Genomic DNA, 18193 nt, shown 5'->3' on the forward strand with positions numbered 1-18193 from the left:
TCCGGTGGTGGTGGCGGAGGAGGGTTATTCCCATTCGGACAATCAGATGCATCATGAGTCATTAGACCGCAGATAGAACAAAAGTTTCGGAGTTTTTCATACCGAAACTTCAGAACACAGGTCCTATCCCCAAACTGGAATTGTCTCTAGATTCGCAGAGGGGTATCAACATTCCACATGAGGCGTATACGAACATAGTCCACCATCACAGCCGCATCTCCGCCGAAGTCAGTTTCCATGAATTGGCCTAGTGTTTTGCCAATAAAAGTCACCATACGTAGGGTGAGATAATGAGTAGGAATTCCTCTAATCTGGATCTAGAACGGGATTGAATGAATCCCATCCTCCGCAATCGCTGGGTTCCATCTTTGGGTCACACACATCCAATCGTTAAACGACCAAGGGCCTCGTCGGAGAACTTCAGCCATGGATTCCTCCGAGTGAAACAAGAATTGAATTTTCTTGTTTTCCATTATCCGTCCTGAAACTTCATCAGGGACGCCCCACAGCCGTGGTAATGTGCTCAGCATTGCACGGAGATTTTGCTTGCGAAGGTTGACTGGCTTCACAATCAGACTGAAGCGAGTCTCTTGGATCGCTTCTTCACACAAATCAACAAGGAGGGTGATCGCATCATCTTCGATTCCTAGGGCAATTTCTTGCATTTGTCGCCGGATCTTGTCCGCCATGATCAATAAGAACAAAGGAAAAGAGTAATTTTCACTCTGATCAACCTGACGGATCCAAAAAACAACGCAGGATTTAAATAGGTTTAGATAAAAGACAGTTATGGAAGTTGTAACCGTTTTACCGTTATTATCCCCTGAAAAAACCGCCGGTAACCGGCGATCAACGCTCATAAGTGAGAAAAGACGCGACGAATCGATGCAATTATCGCGAGAGGGAGAGTATGACATATTTTGGTTTGTCGTCCATGTTTCCAAGTACACATTGTTTTATTGTGCTTTTGGCAAAACGAATAATCTTGCTCGCACTCTAACAAATGCGTAATTTGGACGTAAAATATGCACTGCGAGAGTCGCAGTCGTTGAAGTTGTTAATAGACATACCCACCCAAATTTCAAACTCTTGCTCTTATTGGAAGCCCATTGGACCATCAGACGAAAATAAGGAGGGATTAAGCTTTTCCTCCCCCACGATGCTTTTGCGGATATCGTTTTCAGTTATGAGAAAAATATCCAAATTATAAAATTATTTAGTTTTCGATGAACTTAGAATAATACTAAGAAAAAACTTGTATTTTAAGAAAATCAAAAAGAAAACAAAACGTCAGTATCTAACTAAATTCTAGACTTTAATTGAAAGAAAGAAAAAACTTAGAAACTATATATATAGTATTATTTCTTGGTTGTGTTAAAAACTTGAAATGTTAAATTTATTGGAAAATAAAAAGAAAAGGATGAGTTGTTTTCACACATAAAGCTTACTTTGTCCTTTCCAAAAACAAGAAGTTAAAAACAAAAACAGAAGGGACTTTATTTTGAAGTGAAAGGCTGATGATATATGGAAAAAAGAATAGTATATGGACCCTTTCATTATTGCGATATTTAATTTTTGCATACACTTTATTTGGTCAATCTTTCTTTGCCCTCCCACTTCCACTTCCTTTCCTTATTTTTCTATTATACTTTAAAGTCTTCTTTTATTTTTCAAAACCCACTTAATTTATTTTATTTTAGTACACTATCCGGCATATGTTTTATGTAGGGCACACGTGCGAATTTCAACTTCATTCTCAGATAAGTAAAAAAACGAAAATGTAAAAAATGATAACGTTTGAAATGTAAAAAAAAAAAAACAATTAGAAAGCTAATCATGAATATTCCCTTAATCCTTACACCGGCACATTCTTTTTTGGGCTGTCCGAACGAACGAAGACACGCATGTAGTTTAAATCAAACTTTGTAATTATTATTATGATGCATTCAATATGAGAAGATTGGATCCACTTACTCCCTCCATTTCAATAATCTTTTTTTCTATTTTATTTGGCGGCATGTTTACTCATTACATGAGTGGTGTGATGATGGCCTTTGTTTGTGTGGCATTATATTAGTTGTGTTAATGTTGAATTTTTCCATTATTGGGATTGGTAATCTGAAAAATAAACAACATGTATACGAAAATCTTGTGGTCAATAGAACATTATTTACACTTGTGTTTAGTAATGTGATGACCACAAAAAAGAGTTGACTAATTAATAGTTATTGAACTCTTCTTAACCAACTCACTTTGATGTCAAGCATGATGTCATATAAATGTATACTCCCATCCCATTCTTTCTAATAAGTTGAGATGTCCCTTTATTTCTTCTTCGCCACCATTACGTATGAAACCTAAAGACTTATCCAGAACTACATACTTCTTCCACATATAATTGAGCATTAAAACATTTTAGGATCACTTCTTATCGTAACCGATACTTGGAATGTTGATGTCCTGCCAAATGTTCTTCTAATTGACCAGCGCAAATTCCATGATATCTTGTTTTACAATGAGTACTGATGCTATAATATAAATTAAAATTGTTTTACATTAATTTTTTGTTTATCAAATTAAAAATATATAACATAAAGTTGAATCATGGATATGATGAACACGTAGTATGAATTGAGATCCAATAAATAATCCTCTTATTTAGCAAAAGCATGGACGGAAGCTTCACAATCACAGGCACAGACTAGATTCTAAAAAATATTTGATAGTAAAACAACTAAAAGAAAAAGTTGCTAGCTAAAACTATTGATATTGATTCTTTCTAACAGTATTGTGGACATGCTTTTGTGAATTCCAAGCTTTTTGTTTTGGTCCAAAGAAAGTGAGCAACACGGTTCGAACAAAGTGAGTAACGCGTACCTGTTGTTATTATTGGACCATTAACTTTATGATATGATTACTATATAACTAACTAAACTAGATTAATAATGCATCGTACTGATAATATATCAAAACGCTATGATCAGTACCAAAACTGCATCCAATTTTGTATAATTTTTTTTTTTGGAATTATAGGATTTTAACTTATAGTACAATTGGTATAAACAATTTGCTACATTAAACACCTTTATACATATTGTATTTTTCTGTTTTTTTTCTGCCGAACCTAGCCAACATATGTGGCATAGGGTCGTAATTAAGGAGTGAGTACTGAGTAGTCAAACGAAGTGAGAGACATTACTGTTAAATCTCACCTACGAGTTCTTCACAATAGTATCGACCGTATGTATATCTATTTAGAATTCCAATAAACTGGTACACAAACATGAATACTTCCCCATTTCACATAATATTAGAGTCCTAATTAAATAGTAGTATTTAACAATAACAAGCATCGGTTATCTTGCACCTTTTTGGGAACATCTCAATTTCCTGCTAGTCACATGGTTATACTTGTGAATCGATCGAGTGTTGCATTTTTTTCGCCAAAAGATGTTTCAAGAATTTATTAATCTTCTTTATACACATTTGTTTCGTTTGCTCTCCAAAAGTCACACTTAAACACACGGACGCTTGCTCATTTTTTTTCCGAATCCTACCACCTGAAGAATTTGACCGAAGTTAATTATTCAAACATAATATATCGCCATTCATGCATTTTAAGTTTTCTAAAAATCTCAAACTTCTATCTATATAACCAAAATATATACAAAAAGGAAAAAAAAAAATCAAATTCCTGGTTATGGTACAATACATTTTTAAATTTAATTAAACAAGATATCTCAATCATCAATTTGTCATTTGGTTTTTTGCTTGTCAACTTCAACATTTTTTACTTAGATAGCAGTAATCATTTATTAATATATAAGCATATAATATTGATGAACATAGCATGTACGCGCAGAAAATAGACATACAATTATGTACAGATTAATGTACGTACATACACCCAACTTTGCAGAAAATGACATTTAGTGATGGAAACATTCATCAAATATCAAAATGTTTAATTGCATAAAACGACAAAAAAATTTGTCTACTTATAGTTTAACTAATAGACACTTGAGAATATCATAATTATACATGGATTACGTAGTTCTTTATACAATAGTAGTATTTCCCCTATTTTGGTCGCCGTAATAAGGATATACCTACTCTCTCTATACGGCTGTCTAAAAACGATTGCTAGGGTGGGGACAAACACAATCTTTACAATCACATTTATTTAATTGCATTATTAATCATTCCAGATTCTAGTTGGGGTGTTGAACAACTCACCATATTGTATAATTACACATCACATTATTTAAAAAATGATCACACTGACATGGTTTGCCTTCGAAGGCAATACGAAGTAATTTGCTATAACACTAAAAATTGAGATTATATATATAACCTTTGACAGACAAAAATTAAACATGATTTATAAGTGTTTTTATACGTCGCTTTGACGGTTGATTGTTCATGTTTAATTTAATCGTATACGTGCGCTAGCTTATTCTTGTGTTTGACTATAAAATCACATAGTATTATTACTTATAAATTGCTTCAAGTTGATGTCTTACTCAATTAATCGTCTAAGCATATATCTAACGGATTGGTTAAGAAAAAGAAGAGTAACTCAATTTTTGGAACTTACGTAATTGCATGCGCAAACGTACAAGACTTGATTTCAGAGAAAAAAGTTATCCGATTCTATAATGATACTACTTTGTAAATTAAAGGACAAGATTTTTTTTTTTTTTTCCTTATATTCTCATTGAAAATGATAATGATAAATAGGTATGACGAGTGATTATGCAGCATCCTAGTGAATTTCTTAGTGACAGAGAAGGATCGTGTTGATCAAATTCATATCCACCACAGAAGTGTGAGATGTTAACGTTTTAAACCACTAACTATTATATAAACTCGCAATTCTTCGTTTTGTTGGTACGCTATAAAAACCCAAACCGACCTAAATCAATCAAAGATCCCATTGCCAATGGTGAAGCTGATGAGAAGACTGAAGAAGTAGTGTAAAAACCAAGTCATTGGGCGTATCTATGTCGACAAGCACTGCACGTGGCATCGAGGTGTACCATTCAAACCTCTAACAACCGTTGGATTACATAATCCAACGGTGTAAAAACATCTCTCCTGCAAAACCGTTCATAAAACCCAATCGGCACACACACACACACACACAGAGGCCACAGCCGTGTAACGGAATTACCAAAAAAGCCAACTGTCCCCACGTGTCTTCTGAACTCGACTCTTCTGTTTGCAGGGGCTTTTTCGTAGTTTAAAATTTACAACCTTTTGGACCCAGTACACCTAAAAGTCACAGTCACATGGCTGGTGAAAACACAGACATGCAACCAATACGCTGCTCTCTCTAAACCGTCGATTTAATCACATCCAGCTCAAAATCTCGCCACGTGGAACCGTGATTTAAGAAACTCGTCACGGTCCCGTGAGTGAAGAGTCACCCAGATACCAACAGCTACAAGCTTTTAAAAACCTTCTCATCCTCTCTTCTTCAAGCCTCCTCCTCCTCCTCCTCTTACCAATGAACCTTCTCAGAAATTAGAATTAACAAATTCGTGAGTTCACTCAGATAGATAGATCTTTACGAAGATGGTGTCAGTGGAGGATCCGATATCTCATTTGAATTCTACTCGCTTCCCGTTATCAACCGACTTCTACGGTTCTTCTTCGCCGTCGGCGGCGAGGTTACATCGACAAGCTGGCCGTTCGATGAGGACAGTGAGATCTAATTTCTACCAAAGCGGTGATCAATCTTGCTCTTTCGTCGGCTCAATCGGCGATAAATCTGAGTACGCCTCGGAGTTCCTTTCCGATTCCGTCATCGACATGAGGCTCGGCGAGCTCGCTTTGAAAAACAGTAATTCTCTTAATTCAAGCGCTTCCTCGGTGAAAGAGGAAGCGTTTCTCGACATTTCTCAGGCGTTCAGTGATTTCTCCGCTTGTAGTAGCGATATCTCCGGCGAGCTACAGCGTCTCGCTTGCTTGCCGTCGCCGGACGCTGCTGAGAGGAATGAGAACGGCGGAGATAACGAAGCGGAGCAGGATCCGGAGCCGTGTTTAGGGTTTCTACAGAGGGAGAACTTCTCTACGGAGATTATTGAGTGTATTTCGCCGGAAGATCTGCAGCCAACTGTGAAACTCTGCATCGACGGACTTCGTTCTTCTTCGGTGGCGATTAAGCGATCTGCTGCGGCGAAGCTGCGGCTCCTGGCGAAGAATCGAGCGGACAATCGTGTGTTGATTGGGGAATCTGGAGCTATTCAAGCTTTGATTCCGCTTCTTCGTTGTAACGATCCATGGACACAGGAGCATGCAGTCACAGCTCTCTTGAACCTCTCTTTACACGACCAGAATAAAACTGTAATCGCCGCAGGAGGAGCGATTAAGTCACTAGTGTGGGTACTCAAAACCGGGACGGAGACTTCAAAGCAGAACGCAGCATGTGCGTTGCTTAGTTTGGCACTATTGGAGGAGAACAAAGGCTCAATCGGAGCATGCGGTGCGATTCCGCCGCTTGTTTCTCTTCTGTTGAACGGATCTTGCAGGGGGAAGAAGGATGCTCTGACGACGCTTTACAAGCTGTGTACACTTCAGCAAAACAAGGAGAGAGCGGTTACCGCTGGAGCGGTGAAGCCGTTGGTGGACCTTGTGGCGGAGGAAGGAACTGGAATGGCGGAGAAGGCAATGGTGGTTTTGAGTAGCCTTGCAGCGATAGATGAAGGGAAAGAGGCTATTGTAGAGGAAGGAGGCATCGAAGCGCTTGTTGAGGCCATCGAGGATGGATCTGTTAAAGGGAAAGAATTTGCGATCTTGACTCTGTTGCAGCTTTGTTCTGATAGCGTTAGAAACCGTGGGTTGCTTGTGAGGGAAGGTGCGATTCCTCCACTTGTGGGTCTCTCTCAGAGCGGCTCCGTCAGTGTTAGAGCTAAGCGGAGGGTAAGAACTGTGCTTTTAAGCTGATTTCTCATTGCATCATCTTTGTTCGTTTAGCTTGATACAAAGAGTCTTCTTTTACGGATTAGAGTTTTAATATTGTGTCAGTGGTGGTGTCTCTGGTCTGTGATTTCTCAAGAGATCTCGAATCAGATCTAGTCCAACAAACCAGATTCATAGATTTAGTTGATCCCATTTGAGGATTGTGATATGGATTCCATCGATTCGCAGGGTCAGTTTGGTTCAAATGTTTGGTAGGATGTATGAAAAGCTTGAAATTGATCAAGATTCATTGTTTTGTATTGTGTAGGCAGAAAGACTTCTGGGGTATCTTCGGGAGCCAAGGAATGAGGGATGTTCAACAAGCCCTTGAAATGAAACCATGTGGACGTTTCATCAGTCTAGTAATGTATATACTGAGTTGTATGTTTGGTGGTTTTGTATAGCTGTCTTTTATGTAGACTGTAAAGAGAGATCAAATGATTAGCAGAAACTTGACTGACTTTTTGATCTCTCATGTATTGATGGTTAAGCTAGTTTTTGAGGGGGTTTCAAGGGAGTGCTTATTTGGATTACAAGTTTAGCATTTTCAGGTTTTGGCTTCTGGTTTGTGAGGTGTGGGGAGTATGCCTGATTTTTAAGGCAAAGAAAAGGCTTGTTCAAGAACTAAGCAATTTTTAATCGATATTTCTTGATCAATTGCTTTACTCGATTTGCGATCAATTATTGTTGGATCTTTCGAGCTTGTCTGTGGATCTGTCTGAGTCTGACGGTGGATTTTGTAGATGATTTGTTTGTCAGCAGCATATCTGGCACCACTTGTATTGTCTTGTCCTACAATAGTAATTGGTTATCGTTGAAACAGTTGTTTGCCCCACCACTTTGACACTGATAGTTATGGCTTTGTCTCAAAAGTAAGTAATTCACTTGTTTATTTAACCTGATGCTTTGGGCTACACAAAGCTGTTTGCCTAAGTTGGTCGTATGCTCTTGCAAACTCATTTTTTTGGGGGTAAATTCACGTTAGTATTAGTGCTCTTATGGTCTTTGAGAAGCTTTGCTTTCAATCATGTTTTCTTTGAAGTTTTTAAAGGTCTTCGATACAATGTTGAATTTGGAATTGGTTGCGAATAACAATAAAAATATAGAGAGAAAGGTCAGTGATCATCATCGTCTTAAGCCGTATCGACCTCTTTGCCCTTCTTGTTCCTCCGCCGCAAGAGACTGGGCTTGTAGCCGGCCTCAAGCAACTTCTCAACCTCCTCAAACTGAAGCCCCTTGGTTTCAGGAACGAGCAGCCAAATGAAGAAGAGCCCGATTGTGGAGAAGCCGGCAAAGAGAAGGAAGGTCCCAGAGGAGCCGAGAGCGTGGGTGAGTGAGAGGAAGCTCTCACTCACAATGAGATTGGAGACCCAATTCGAGACGGCAGCTATCCCTCCACCAACACCTCTATATCTGAGTGGATAGATCTCAGAGTTGACGATCCACGGGACAGTGCCCATACCTGGAGCATACACTATGATGTAAAGACCCAAAAACACTATTGCTAAGAACCCAAACTTGCTTGGGCATCCATCTTTGAAATATGTTCTTCCTCTTGAGCCGCAAGTTGCTTTCATATCATCCGACAACACCACACATGCTCCTGGTGCATACGGCTGTACTCCGCTGGCACAGAATCCACATTCGGACCTGAGACACTTCATGCAGTTCCACCTTGAAGGAGGAGCATTTTCGGCTGCTAGCGGGACATACGCTGGACAAGTAGCATTTGGAGCAAACGTCCTCGACTCCATCGGATCAATCTTGGGGGCGTGAATGGCCGCTTGTGAGAACACAGTGGCTAATATGATAAGACATGTAATGATCCCAAACATAGAGATGATCATCAGCTTCCTTCTCCCGTACCTATCCACAAACATCATGCTCACTATCGAACCCACCGCGTTCAAACCAGAAGTAATGAGAGATAAGGCCATAGCTGTCTTGTTTGAGGCGTAACCAGCGAACTGCACAATTGAAGGACTGTAGTACATGACAGTGTTGATCCCCACAAACTGCTGTGCCACTTGCACTGTGATACCAGCCGCGAGTCCACGTCTAACAACAGGATTCCCGAAAGCTCCTTTGATCTTTGCGCTGAAGCTATCTCCGATGATCGCCTCGTCCGCCTTCTCCGCCTCGACTGACTCTTTCAAAGCTAACATCTCCGCCTCCACTTCGTCCGCCGGGTAAATCCTCTCAAGAATTGCTCTCGACTCCGCAATCCTATCCTTTCTGTATAACCACCGTGGAGATTCAGGCAGAGACAACATTAGCACAAACTGAACTATCGCCGGAACTCCCGCAACTCCCAACATCCATCTCCATGTTCCTGGAGTCTGTTTCAATCAAGATTTAGAGACTTTTCTCATTTTTTTGTGAAATAACAAACAAAACAGAGTTTAAATAAAAACAGAGAGCTAATCATTTTAACTTACATGGACAAAAGCAAGATTGATAAGGTAGGAGAAGAACTGTCCTCCGGTGATGAGAAGACCATTAGTACTAACAAGTGCACCTCTAATCCTCGCCGGAGAAGCTTCAGAGATGTACAACGGCGACGTCATCGAAGCCATACCAACACCAAACCCAACAAAGATTCTTCCAACGATGATAACCCACGGAGCAGGAGCAAACGCCATGACAATAGCACCGATCAAGAAAAGAACATCAGCGATAAGAATCGACATCCTCCTACCAAACTTATCGTTGATCCAACCTCCGACGGCAGCTCCGACGATGGCTCCGGCCACCGCCATACTAACAATAGTAGACTGAAGCCATGTTTTCTTATCAACTTCATCGAAATCTTCCCTGATGAAGAGAAGAGCTCCTGAGATGACACCGGTATCGTAACCGAAGAGAAGACCTCCGATACCAGCGGAGAGAGCTAATCTCATGATGTAAGGTGTCTTCCATGTCGTTCTCCAACACTCTGTGAACTCTGTTTTGTCTGCTTTAGCTATCCCTCCTTCCACCATTGTTGTATTGTGATCTCTGTAGATGTGATTCTTTCGGTAGAGAAATTAGGGAGAGATTAGCCTCTCAATCGTTGCCTGTAATTATATAGAGAAAGAGATTTAAACGAATATATTCGAAATCGGAAACTTAAAAAATCCATGATCATTCAAAGCTTTTGATATTTTTTTTTTTTTTTGTTCCTTTCCATATTAACAGATCTTAACAGTCAAAACAATTAAAACCAGACCAAATCGAATAAGACAGGCAAGTGAGAAAAAAAACATAATAAGTTAAAACAAAAAAAAAATAGAAGTCATCCGTTTGAGATTTTTTGAGTCGTACCAGTCACGAAAAATGTTACGGTGTTTGAGTGTACGATGAGATGAAAATGGAATCTTTGAACACACGAGACGAGAGGATAGAATTAGAAGATGAGATGTATTTTGGATAAGTGGGACCTACATTGCCTAATCTTTTTGACCGTTTCGTATTAATAAATCTACAAACGGTTAAACGTTTTGATAGTATCCTCTCCTTTTTTTATCTGGAAACTAAATACATTTGAGTTCAATAGATTTTGACCCTTGCACACAACTCGAAAATTTATTTGCAGTGGATAAATAATCTCAGTAATTTAATCTAAAGTAAAAAAAAAAAAATCCAAAACATAAACATGAGCCTATATCAACCCTAATGCATGGATGCCAGAAATGTAACTTATGTTTTGGTAACTAAACAAACCTAAAAAGAAAAAAGAAAAAAAAAAATCGAGCAGGGAAGAATTTGTAAGAGTTGATATCTTCAGGGCAATTTTTCTTACCTGGGAAGTTAACACTCTTGAATACGAGTTTTTCCTGCCAATACTTGATTTGGGTAAACAAATAGTTTTTTTTTTCTCCTCGGAATTGAAGTTTACAATATACTTTGAAACAAACACAAGAATGTGAGTCTTAAGGATACGTGAAACTGTATATATATAGATAATAAAGTCAGGACTCAAATGCTAAATTTAGAAGAAAAAGATAACAGTGTGATATGCTAAAACAAGTGGTCTAATATCCAATAATTAAGGATTAACTTTAGGTCAATATTTGAGATAAGAATGATTCACTGGAAAAATGGTTATGTAATGTTTTAGTGGTTGTGTTTTCTTCTGACAATCCCATTAGTCAAAAAATAAAAACCCATCTCCTATAGTTGTGTTAGTTAATAACTGTAACAGTTAGATCTGGCTATTATTGGTATATGACACCATCATAAGTTTATCAAAGTTTCGAGTTGGAATAATTTTTTCTTGTACGAGGGAGGAACTTCATCGACATTTACCTGTCTAATAGTATAGAAATAGTTTTATTCCTCTGTCTCTTTTCTTCTCTCCTATTATCTTATCTCCTATACTTTTTGTTTATTTTGGTTTGGAAATTGGATAAACATCTCTCAGTAACATGAACTTACTAATTATATATATGCATTACTGCATTATATAAGATTCAAATTTTTCTTTCATTGAATGTTTGTATGCTTTATATGTTGGATTCGTATGAGTCTTTTTTTAATTGTTCTTCTTTATAACTTTTGTTTTTTGGTAGCTGATAAAACTAAGAATCAGTGACATGTAAAAACCTGATGATGCGGGCAAACTCGACCAATTCCATATATAGTGAATAAAAAAATCAAAACATCGTAATACACATTGTAAATATCATGACCACAACAATTTTATTTTCTTCATAGAAGAATTTGTTTTTTCACCTTTCTTATTTCTTCGGTCTTTTTATATTTTTGATTGTCATTTTCTTTTGTGGATAACCTAACTAGTTTCGTACGTGTAGATTCAAACAAGAAGGAATCTTCTTTTTTTTTTGTCAAGAAGGAATCATGTTCGAAAGACGAGGCCATTTAGGCTAGTGATCCTCTCCACTTGACCAAGTCCTCTATCACCAAAGGGATTCGATCCCCAACTTTTCCTAAATGGGATAATATAATTGGTTCTTATTGTGGCCTTGTGGGTGCCAGACAAACATAAATATACATATGTGAACAAAGAGAGGAATCATGTTCCGAAGTTTATTATACCAGACTATCATTACTTATTCGAGATAAATAGACAATCATTTCACAACGGATATGCAAAGGTAAATGTTGGACCCAATATATACATATTTTCCAAATAATAAATAAAATTGTTATTTTCAAAGATCTATTAATACATATTTTAATTTTAAACTCAGGTGATAGCTGATAAGAGAAGATATATATTTGACTGTTTATTATAAAAAAAACAATTAAAAAGAAAAAAAAAAACAAAAAAAGATAAATGTCAAGAGTGGGATTTGAACCCACGCCCTTTCGGACCAGCACCTGAAGCTGGCGCCTTAGACCAACTCGGCCATCTTGACTCTTTGATATACGACTTACAATAACCTTTATATAATAAAAACATTATAAACCCGGCTTGAACCCTAAAATCGAGAAATCAAATTGAAGAAGGGAACAAACTCAATTTCTCCATTGATGGGAATGTTCGTTTTCTTGAATGAGAACACTACAAATCTCGTCTTCTCTTTCTCACAAATCCTATTCTTCTTCTATCTGCTTCACGCTGAACAGGCTCGCCATGGTTGTTTACACTCGGGAGTTACAAACAGAGGCGCCTCAGTCTTCGCCTTGTGGTGGTCCTATGTTTTCCGGCAACGCGACCACGATCCTACGCCGGATGCTTGCCGAGAGGATGATTAGCAGGTTTCTCTTCTCAGATCCTATCCTTTTTTCGATTACTCATTTGCCTTTTCGTTGTTGAATCTGGTCTTAGTTCTTAATTCACACCCTATGATCATCTCTTATGATGTTGTAAAGTCTGAGTCTTTCCCTTGATTAAGTTTGGTTCGTCACCTGAAACATGTTTCTAGCTTTCAGGTGGAGAATCAGAGAAAGAAAGAGAAGCTGGATAAGACACTAAAGGGTCTGTGTGTTACTGGGAGATTGAAAGAAGCTGTTGGGCTATTGTGGGGTAGCGGGTGGTTGCAAGTCCAGCCTGAGACTTATGCTGTGTTGTTGCAGGAATGTAAACAAAGGAAGGAGTATACAAAAGGGAAACGGATACATGCTCAAATGGTTGTTGTGGGATTTGCTCCCAATGAGTATTTGAAAGTCAAGTTGTTGATACTTTACGCCTTATCTGGGGATCTTCAAACTGCTGAGATTCTCTTTCGTTGTTTGCAATGTAAGGATGATTTGATTCCATGGAACGCCATGATATCTGGGTATGTGCAAAAGGGTCTGGAGCAAGNCCTCAGTCTTCGCCTTGTGGTGGTCCTATGTTTTCCGGCAACGCGACCACGATCCTACGCCGGATGCTTGCCGAGAGGATGATTAGCAGGTTTCTCTTCTCAGATCCTATCCTTTTTTCGATTACTCATTTGCCTTTTCGTTGTTGAATCTGGTCTTAGTTCTTAATTCACACCCTATGATCATCTCTTATGATGTTGTAAAGTCTGAGTCTTTCCCTTGATTAAGTTTGGTTCGTCACCTGAAACATGTTTCTAGCTTTCAGGTGGAGAATCAGAGAAAGAAAGAGAAGCTGGATAAGACACTAAAGGGTCTGTGTGTTACTGGGAGATTGAAAGAAGCTGTTGGGCTATTGTGGGGTAGCGGGTGGTTGCAAGTCCAGCCTGAGACTTATGCTGTGTTGTTGCAGGAATGTAAACAAAGGAAGGAGTATACAAAAGGGAAACGGATACATGCTCAAATGGTTGTTGTGGGATTTGCTCCCAATGAGTATTTGAAAGTCAAGTTGTTGATACTTTACGCCTTATCTGGGGATCTTCAAACTGCTGAGATTCTCTTTCGTTGTTTGCAATGTAAGGATGATTTGATTCCATGGAACGCCATGATATCTGGGTATGTGCAAAAGGGTCTGGAGCAAGATGGGCTTTATATATACTATGATATGAGACAGAACAGAATAGTTCCGGACCAGTATACCTTTGCTTCAGTGTTTAGAGCTTGTTCTGCGTTAGCATCCCTGGAACACGGAATGAGAGCCCACGCTGTGATGATTAAGTGCCATATCAAGTCCAACATTATAGTCGATAGTGCCCTTGTTGATATGTACTTCAAATGCAGCAGTTTCTCTGATGGCCACAAATTATTTGATCAGTTGTCCACCAGAAACGTTGTTACATGGACCTCATTGATGTCTGGGTATGGATATCATGGAAAAGTCTCAGAAGTGTTAAAATGCTTTGATAAGATGAAGGAAGAAGGTTGTAGACCAAATCCTGTTACATTTTTGGTGGTTCTCACCGCGTGTAACCATGGAGGTTTAGTTGATAAAGCTTGGGAGCATTTCAGTTCTATGAAGAGAGATTATGGGATTGAACCTGAGGGACGACACTATGCAGCTATGGTTGATACGTTAGGGCGTGCTGGTAGGATTCAAGAAGCGTACGAATTTGTTATGAAGTCACCTTGCAAGGAGCATGCTCCGGTATGGGGTTCGTTACTTGGGGCTTGCAGGATTCATGGGAATGTGAAACTGCTAGAAGTCGCAGCTACAAAGTTTTTGGAGTTGGATCCAACAAATGGGGGGAATTACGTGGTGTTTGCCAATGGATATGCGAGTTGTGGATTCCTAGATGCTGCGTCAAAAGTTAGACGGAGAATGGAGAATGCAGGAGTTAAAAAAGATCCCGGGTATAGCCAGATCGAATTACAAGGGGAAGTTCATAGATTCATGAAGGATGATACGTCTCACAGACTATCTGTAAAGATATATGAGAAGGTCCATGAGATGACTTCATATTTTATGGATGTTTACTGCTATTCAGACGACTTAGACGCTAGCTGTCCTGTTTGATGGACTGATATCTCGTCTTGCATTGTTTGACCAAAAACAACCTGCAATTAGCTAAAAAAATTTTGAATCCAAAGATGTTGTTGGAGTTTCCAAACTACTATGAATGTAGTTGTACGGTACGAGTACGACCTATGTTTGGGTTGATTCACCCGTCTACGTTCTTTTGAAAGGTATGAAACGTATGATCTTCTAATGTCTCGTAAAAAAAGTACAATCTTTACATTTATAATAGATTATATCTAGATACGTGTTGATATGGATAGCTTATACTCAACTACAACAATGGTAGACCGAAATGGCTCTTTGTTAGCGACATTCAATAAGAATCATAAGCCAGTTGGAAGAAGGACCAAGTTTCGAAACCATTTTTAAGTAGATTTCGAGATAGTCTTGTAATTCATTTTAAAATATCTAGGAAAACATCACAACGACAAAACCTTTCTAAGTAGATTTCGAGATAGTCATTTTAAAAAATCTAAGAAAACTAGGCAAAATCACAACGACAATGATCTAGTTATTGTAACGCCAGCCATCGACGGGAATCTGTGAAATATATTTTACCTCATCAATATTAAAATATAAACAAAAAACTGCAAAAGACAAATATAAATATTAGATTAGAGACATACCCACTGGACAAGTACGTTGTTTTGTTAGCCATGGGCTGATGCACTGAACGTGGAATGTATGATTAACGCACTAACAGTTTACATATGTCAAATTACGCATTAAGGAATAAATAAAGGCACTAACAGTTTATGCATTTCAAGATATAATTAAATAAGACTTACCAGTAACAACAGTGCATTCCTCATGGCCTGAGCCTCCTGACACGACAGGCCTAACAACAACCAACACATAATAACGAAGTTAACCTAAAACAATTTGGAATTAAATACAAGTAGATCTGTATCAATCAATTATTTGTAACTTATATTTATCCTCAAGAAGGACTTCGCAGATTGGGCACACAAAACAACTATCTACAACGACCAAATACACAGATGAACCAAAAAAAATACAAAAGCAACAACAAAGGCTTAAGTATTTTGAGGATTACCACCCAAGAAGCAACAAAGTCCCACTTTTGCAATTGGAATTAGATCACCCTCTCTTGAGGTTGACAAATCATCCTCCACTGTCTCAACTGAGCAGCAAATGCTTTATTCATCAACCTAATGTCTTCAAGACTTGTTCTCTGATTGGTCAAGAGGTGATACATAGCTTGAGCGGTAGAGTCCCTTGGCTCAACAAAATTGTTCCAATGATAAATGTAAAAGGGAGACATAGCATCAATAAAAAAAACTATTAATAGTAATCCAAAGAAATGATTTGATGTTCCAATTATGCACCTTTGCTTCCTATATTTGGAGGAAATGATTCAATGTTCTACTAACAATTTTAATATAAACTATAGTTTATATAAGATTGATTTAGTCTTAAACCTGTTTTAGAGTATTGGATGAAGATACTTTAAAGTTCTACTAAACACTTTTTGTTGTTGTTGTTGTTGTAAGATCTAATAAAGTGTTATAATTCTTTAACAAGTTTGGATGAAAAAGTATGTAAATAATAACAAAGAATCGTATAAAATTGATTAATCAAAATAAAATTATAAATAATACGCAGTATAATCTTTATATGTAACTTTTAAACGCTTTTAGCTCATATAAGTTAGATTTCAGAATTTTGAATGTAGATTTGGATTTATCATTGTTGGAGTTTAGATGATAAATAAAAAATTTGATGATATAACTATAAGTTATATTGTATATTATTTTTTACTTTATAAGAGTGTTTTCCTTATCCATTATTGGAAGTTGAAGAAAAATTTTATTCAAAATAGAGATGTGAAAATTTTATTTACATGAAAATCCTCGTAAAAAAAAAATCGGTTAAATTTGATTTACACAGAAAAAAATCCTTTAAAATCAGTTGACTAGAGGTGACAAGAAAAGAAAAGGAAATTCTCATAAATAGCATTAAAACAAGTTTTATTTTCTTCCATTTTAGGTAACCAAAACTGTGAGATTTTATTTTAAATTAATATTCAGTTGACAAAAATCTAGCACAACATCTTTAAAATTCCAAAAATAACATTATATTTTAAAATTAATTTTAAATTCAAAATACTAAACTCTATCTCTCAAAACTAAACTCTTAATGTGAAATTGATAATTTAAACCTAATTTATTTAAAATATTGTAATATATTAAATAATGTTATTTGGAAGTTTATAGAATGTGCCATGTAATTATTATTGGTATAAATCTTTAATCAATCAAATTGGTTGACTGGAAGTAATATGTGATATACCAATAGCAATTATTCCGAAGATTTACTTCCAGTCAACCAATTTTCTTCCGGACAAATGTACTTCTCTTTCTTTACTCGGAAGATTACTTCCAGTGAACCAATTTTTAATCAACCAAATTTTATATTTAAAAATCTTTAATCAATCTTTCTACTTAAATATCAAAATTTGAAAATTAACCTTTTTGGTATAAATCTACAGTTTTAGTCTTGTAAAGGAAAATTACAGAGGCCAGCTTTGTTATTTATCCTTCTTTTAAAGGGTATATCAAACATTAAAAAGTTATTTTGTAAATTTTTGAAAAGTGAGAACAGTTTTGAAATAAGATTCTGAAAGCATATTTTGTAACCAATTTTCTTAACAAAAAATCAATACCAAAAAGTTAAATAAAATATACCCACAATCATTTAAAACAGAATAGTATCTTTTGAATTATGTGAATGTCTAATATGATAAGATTATTGGCTTAACTACAAGGACGAGCAGTGCCACTTTTCCATGTCAAAAATAAAAAATTAGATAAATAAAAATTTTATATAATTAAGAGGGTTCTGTATAGTTATTTATATCATAAAATAGATCCTAAAAAGAAACTTTGTGAAAAAATAATACATAAATTGGTACTAATTTTTCTTACTATCAAAATAAATGGAATTTATTTTAATATATTAAAAGATATAGTTTTAAATTTTACGAGTGTGCTACAAAATGTTTGAGCGGACACTCATGTTATATTGTTAGGGAACTCTTATTGTTATGTAATATCTTGATAAAACCACAAAAGGATAGTTGATAGTTTAATAAAAAAAATTTACGTCGATGAAAGTTACGTCGCTTTCGTAACCGACGTGTATATTTAAGTCAGTTTATTACCGACGTGAGATATTAACGTAAATAAATAAATAAAATCGAATATTCGAAAATATTTAAACAAATATAGATAATCAATGGGTCAAAAAGTCTTGAATTTTTGAAAATCAAATTTTCCTAGAGCTCATCACATTTTTGTTTGCCCTCGATGATTTACATAATTGTGCACTAATTTCTTTTTTTTTTTTTTTTTTTTTTTTTTTTTTTTTTTTTTTTTTTTTTTTTTC

The 18193-nt window shown here is 36.7% G+C and overlaps 4 protein-coding genes and 1 non-coding gene across 8 annotated transcripts; 2 read left to right on the forward strand and 3 right to left on the reverse strand.

Annotated features, from left to right (window-relative positions):
* On the reverse strand, positions 294–971 carry LOC109126986. The gene has a single exon (XM_019231019.1). It carries the CDS (start codon positions 915–917, stop codon positions 318–320), a length of 600 nt encoding a protein of 199 aa, XP_019086564.1. The 5' UTR covers positions 918–971; the 3' UTR covers positions 294–317.
* LOC104718722 (U-box domain-containing protein 4-like) lies at positions 5460–7628 on the forward strand. Its single transcript, XM_010436514.2, has 2 exons — positions 5460–6924; positions 7232–7628. The coding sequence occupies exons 1-2, from the start codon at positions 5578–5580 to the stop codon at positions 7292–7294; spliced, it is 1410 nt and encodes a 469-aa protein (XP_010434816.1). The 5' UTR covers positions 5460–5577; the 3' UTR covers positions 7295–7628.
* On the reverse strand, positions 7978–10849 carry LOC104718720 (inositol transporter 4). 3 transcript variants are annotated; one of them, XM_010436513.2, is made up of 3 exons: positions 10745–10849; positions 9402–10019; positions 7978–9302 (listed from the first exon to the last, which is right to left on the reverse strand). In XM_010436513.2, the coding sequence occupies exons 2-3, from the start codon at positions 9942–9944 to the stop codon at positions 8097–8099; spliced, it is 1749 nt and encodes a 582-aa protein (XP_010434815.1). In that variant the 5' UTR covers positions 9945–10019; positions 10745–10849; the 3' UTR covers positions 7978–8096. The 3 variants fall into 3 exon arrangements, with proteins under 3 accessions (XP_010434815.1, XP_010434814.1, XP_010434813.1); XM_010436512.2 differs by lacking the exon at positions 10745–10849 and adding an exon at positions 10267–10326; XM_010436511.2 differs by lacking the exon at positions 10745–10849 and having other exon boundaries at positions 9402–10248.
* On the reverse strand, positions 12243–12323 carry TRNAL-CAG. The gene has a single exon. It is a non-coding gene; the product is annotated as a tRNA-Leu (tRNA).
* LOC104718723 (pentatricopeptide repeat-containing protein At4g16470-like) lies at positions 12406–14926 on the forward strand. 2 transcript variants are annotated; one of them, XR_002033604.1, is made up of 2 exons: positions 12406–12666; positions 12841–13210. XR_002033604.1 is itself a non-coding variant. In XM_010436515.2 (2 exons), the coding sequence occupies exons 1-2, from the start codon at positions 12461–12463 to the stop codon at positions 14780–14782; spliced, it is 1518 nt and encodes a 505-aa protein (XP_010434817.1). In that variant the 5' UTR covers positions 12406–12460; the 3' UTR covers positions 14783–14926. The 2 variants fall into 2 exon arrangements, 1 of the variants encoding a protein (XP_010434817.1); XM_010436515.2 differs by lacking the exon at positions 12841–13210 and adding an exon at positions 13471–14926.

Source organism: Camelina sativa, chromosome 10 (assembly GCF_000633955.1).
Source record: "Camelina sativa cultivar DH55 chromosome 10, Cs, whole genome shotgun sequence".
Lineage (NCBI taxonomy): Eukaryota > Viridiplantae > Streptophyta > Magnoliopsida > Brassicales > Brassicaceae > Camelina > Camelina sativa.

Coding starts and splice junctions, on each gene's coding strand:
- LOC109126986 (XM_019231019.1), bottom strand. CDS start 917: ATGTCATACTCTCCCTCTCGCGATAATTGCATCGATTCGTCGCGTCTT.
- LOC104718722 (XM_010436514.2), top strand. CDS start 5,578: ATGGTGTCAGTGGAGGATCCGATATCTCATTTGAATTCTACTCGCTTC. Junction 6,925..7,231: donor GTGTTAGAGCTAAGCGGAGG/GTAAGAACTGTG, acceptor TGTATTGTGTAG/GCAGAAAGACTTCTGGGGTA.
- LOC104718720 (XM_010436513.2), bottom strand. CDS start 9,944: ATGGTGGAAGGAGGGATAGCTAAAGCAGACAAAACAGAGTTCACAGAG. Junction 9,303..9,401: donor TCAATCTTGCTTTTGTCCAT/GTAAGTTAAAAT, acceptor TGATTGAAACAG/ACTCCAGGAACATGGAGATG.
- LOC104718723 (XM_010436515.2), top strand. CDS start 12,461: ATGAGAACACTACAAATCTCGTCTTCTCTTTCTCACAAATCCTATTCT. Junction 12,667..13,470: donor GCCGAGAGGATGATTAGCAG/GTTTCTCTTCTC, acceptor ACATGTTTCTAG/CTTTCAGGTGGAGAATCAGA.